At 37.8% G+C, this 3727-nt stretch overlaps 1 protein-coding gene across 1 annotated transcript in view; it reads right to left on the reverse strand.

The window, feature by feature from the left end:
- Window positions 1–288: 288 nt before the first annotated feature.
- The window catches only part of GLRX3 (glutaredoxin 3), a 50589-nt gene continuing 47150 nt past the window's right edge, over window positions 289–3727 (reverse strand). Inside the window, exons 9-12 of the mRNA XM_009892744.1 lie at window positions 3340–3392; window positions 2198–2237; window positions 2023–2115; window positions 289–561 (exon numbers count right to left, since the gene is read on the reverse strand). Coding sequence (XP_009891046.1) covers window positions 511–561; window positions 2023–2115; window positions 2198–2237; window positions 3340–3392 — 237 coding nt within the window. The 3' untranslated portion in view covers window positions 289–510. The remainder of the gene's footprint in view (window positions 562–2022; window positions 2116–2197; window positions 2238–3339; window positions 3393–3727) is intronic.

Here is a 3727-nt window from a genome sequence, read left to right on the forward strand (position 1 = left end):
AACTCATTAATAACAACTTCCTAATGGTGCACTGGATTAAGGTTTCGATAGTATTTTTCTCGCTCACTAGACATGAAAACAATTATTAACAGGGACAGAAAATTATTCTGCTCCATACCACAGAGGTATACCCATTAATATTCTCCTAATGAGAGCTGAGCCCAAAAAAAAAAAAAAGATGCAATTTAGTCCTATATAATACTGCAATGGACAGTGGTGCCATTACTCAAATCTTAAACATCTAAATGCAATGAAGACACAGAAAGAGAAAATAACAAACCCAAAGTTCTTTAGCATTGTATTTTAATTGAATTTGAAGACCTTGACATTTTTGTATCTTCAGTGGAAACACATTTTCATACGTAGCATGGTCTTGTGAAATACACAGTACATAAACTGTCTTTATTTAATCCTGATCAGTTCCACAGGGCTAAATTGTATATTGCTCCAATATAATCTATAAACGCATAACTGTTCAAAGTATTTCTGTTCCATTGATGTCCTCTTCCATTAATTTTCTCCCTTCAGAATAGGCAACAATTCACCACTTTCCTTTAGTTCCTGTAAAGAAATAGAGAGCGCCATTATTCTCTATGCACACTTTGTGATCACGCTACCGAGATCTCAGCCGGCGCGGTTCACGGGGAAGGAAATCAATCCACTGGCTGTTAAGGGAATGCACGGGATGACCCACTAGAGGTCCCTCTTGACCAAGACACTGAAGTTCAAAACGTATTTCAATTCTATTTTGTGTCTATTTAGTTAGAGAGGGAACTTATTCAGTGAAAAGATAACCAATTTTTTGAAGGTGCATCATCAACTTTACCAGGTAAATCCCCTGGTATATCTCCTTCCAGGTGTAATTCAAAATTTTGTGTACGCCTGAAATATATCTTACAACATCCCAAATGCCTCCCATAAAACAAAAAAAATGACTGTCTGTAGGTAGACCTTGTTAGTATCACACAACATAAAAACACAAGATGGTAAGAGATTTGTAAGAGTTCTAAATAAGAGGTGCTTGCTCCTATTATCTTGATGATCTAAATCCAAATTATAAAGCCGTTAACTTACTAAAGAGACGGATAAGACCAGAAATGGTTTTAAAACAACATGTTGCGGAGTATATATTCTTTTCCCCCATCTCAAGAGAAACAACTGTCTCGATCTTATTCCGTATCATGCTGTATTACAGAATGCACTTTAAAATACTGACAACATTCATCTACCCATAAAGTTAGTCAGTGTGAACTGAATACAGTCCAACAGTGCAAACGGACATATTTAAATACCGGTGAGAGAATTCTTTTGCAGCATCTCCGCCATGCCTAAGACTATACTTACTGATCACTGAAATAACCCACACGCTTGTTAAATAAATAAAATTAAAGTAATCTATATAATTTAAGTAATACCAGTATTTTTAGAACTAAATGAGATTTATTGATTGTATCTTCCCAGGAGTTCCAACGTCTGAGGAATTGGCTATAAAACATTCAGACAAGAATGGGCTCGAGAGTATTTGGGGTTTAGAACACTGTGCCTGCTCTGTTACAAAAATCAAAAACCGCAGTAACAGATGCAGATCTATTTTTGTTGCTTCAGGGTCTGTTCAAACAACTACAATAAACCTTCCTTTCTTCCAGGAATGAGACTGTTCGCCAGGAAAAAATGTCTCGCCCACCTTATTTGAGAAAAGCAATGTCAGAAGTAAAACCAGGAAGAGAAACCTGTAAAAATGCACCCATGGGGTAAAAATGGTCTTTACAGTAACAGTAACTGACTGCTGTCAAGAAAATACATTTCGCTGCTAAATCTTGGCGTATGAGAATGGTAGAGATTTAGAGCTCCTTTCAACTGTATGTTGAGCTAATACAAGTCACAGTAAAAGTAACCAAGTCATTCGGTTTCAAGATCTGGGGCCACTACACGGGAATTTCTGTATGTTACGGGTAGAAAACATTCCTCCAGTTTTAAACAAACGGACAATTTACATGTCAAACAAGATTCTCCCATTCCTACCTTAATAATATCCAGCCCTCCAACAAGTTCACCTTTCACATATAATTGAGGATACGTCGGCCAGTTTGAATAGGTTTTTAATCCTTGCCGCACCTACAAAAAATAATCTGAAATGTAAACTTCAACGTCAGTGAAAGCAACAATGAAATCGCTAATGATGGAAAAACTTAATTACCTCTTCATCTTCCAGTATGTCAAATGTTTCATAATCAACACTAGAAAAAACAACAACAAAGTCATCTACTGTGGAGCTTTGCAATGCAAGACCCTCAAAAATTCAAAATGGCTATGTTTACTGCAATGTAAAAAATGTCTAGTTTCGTGGGAAACACATGATGACGGCATAACGCGGTAAAAAAATCGAGCCGTGTAGCTTAGGCTCTAATTGGCAAAAATGTGTTCACAGTAATTCTGTTCACTATTAGTTTAAAAAAAGGAAAAAAAAAAAAGACAGACCCATATACTTTGGAGGTCTTTATTAAGGAATCAACCAGCTGCAGCTATTTCACCATCTCCACATACTACTTGTGGAAAAACACAAAAATTTACACACCCCTCTGTAAATTTGATTTCTGATCGATTCATGTACGAGTTTTGGTACGCAACTCCTAGTATTGCAAGAACCAGGACTCTTCAATAACCAGCAAGAATGTAGATTCCTGCAGCCGGACGTGGGTTAGTGGCAAGGAACAATGACTTGACTAACCGCTATTTATTTCCAAGTTGTATATTGATATACAGTTATCCATTATCTCAAAAAGCCCATTCTAACCTCTAGTAATCAAGAGAACTGCTTAACCTCTAAGTAGCACTACAAAGGAAACAGGAGTTTATTCAAAGGCAGAGGCTACTAATCTCTCTCGCTACGGAAAGAACTGCTTTGAAGAGGCAAACTGAGGCTAGGTAACATGAGAGGCTCCAAGATTAAGGAAACAGATCAAGAGGGACCTCTCTAAGAAGAGTTGCTTATCTGAGTGGAAGGGTTCCTTTCATGTCAACAATCACAGCAATATCAGAACAAGTTCACTGTTGCAATAGACTCCTCAATCCAAGCAAGACAAGCACGACATAGCAGCGCTAAAGCAGCGCGATATCTGACACACCACATTTGACTTGGTATCAAATGAGCGTAGGTAGTGATTTACACCATGGGCTTTTAAAAAAAGATAGTTTAAAATACCCTTAAACAAAGAAAATTGTATTTGGGGAAGGATTCTACCAATATTTTCCAAACTCTTTATTTATCAAATGCAGTTTTTAAAACAGAACTGGCTTCCCAAATTAAATTAAAAGAAAAAGAAAAAAACACTTACGTACCCAGTATTATTTAAGATTTCTATAATCTGCTTGCTGAATCCACATCTTGCCACCTAGAATGCAAAACACACGTGTTAAAACATCCATCTACTATATTTAATCCACAAAATTCCAGGTCCTCAAGCTACACTAAAGCTATTACCAATTTATTGCTAGTGATGACCTCACTGGAAAAGCAATACTGCTAATCTCCTTTTAATTCTTCGATCTTTAAACAGTACTGAATGTCTCTTTCTTCACATACTCTGCTGAAATAAATCACAGAATCACCGAATCCCAGACTGGTGGGGGTCAGAAGGGCCCTCTGGAGCTCCCCCATCCCACCCCCCGCCAGAGCAGGGGCACCTCCAGCAGTGGCACAGGACGGCGTCCAGGCGGGTTTGGGATG

Source organism: Charadrius vociferus, unplaced genomic scaffold (genome assembly GCF_000708025.1).
Source record: "Charadrius vociferus isolate BGI_N301 unplaced genomic scaffold, ASM70802v2 scaffold38, whole genome shotgun sequence".
Taxonomy (NCBI): Eukaryota; Metazoa; Chordata; class Aves; order Charadriiformes; family Charadriidae; genus Charadrius; species Charadrius vociferus.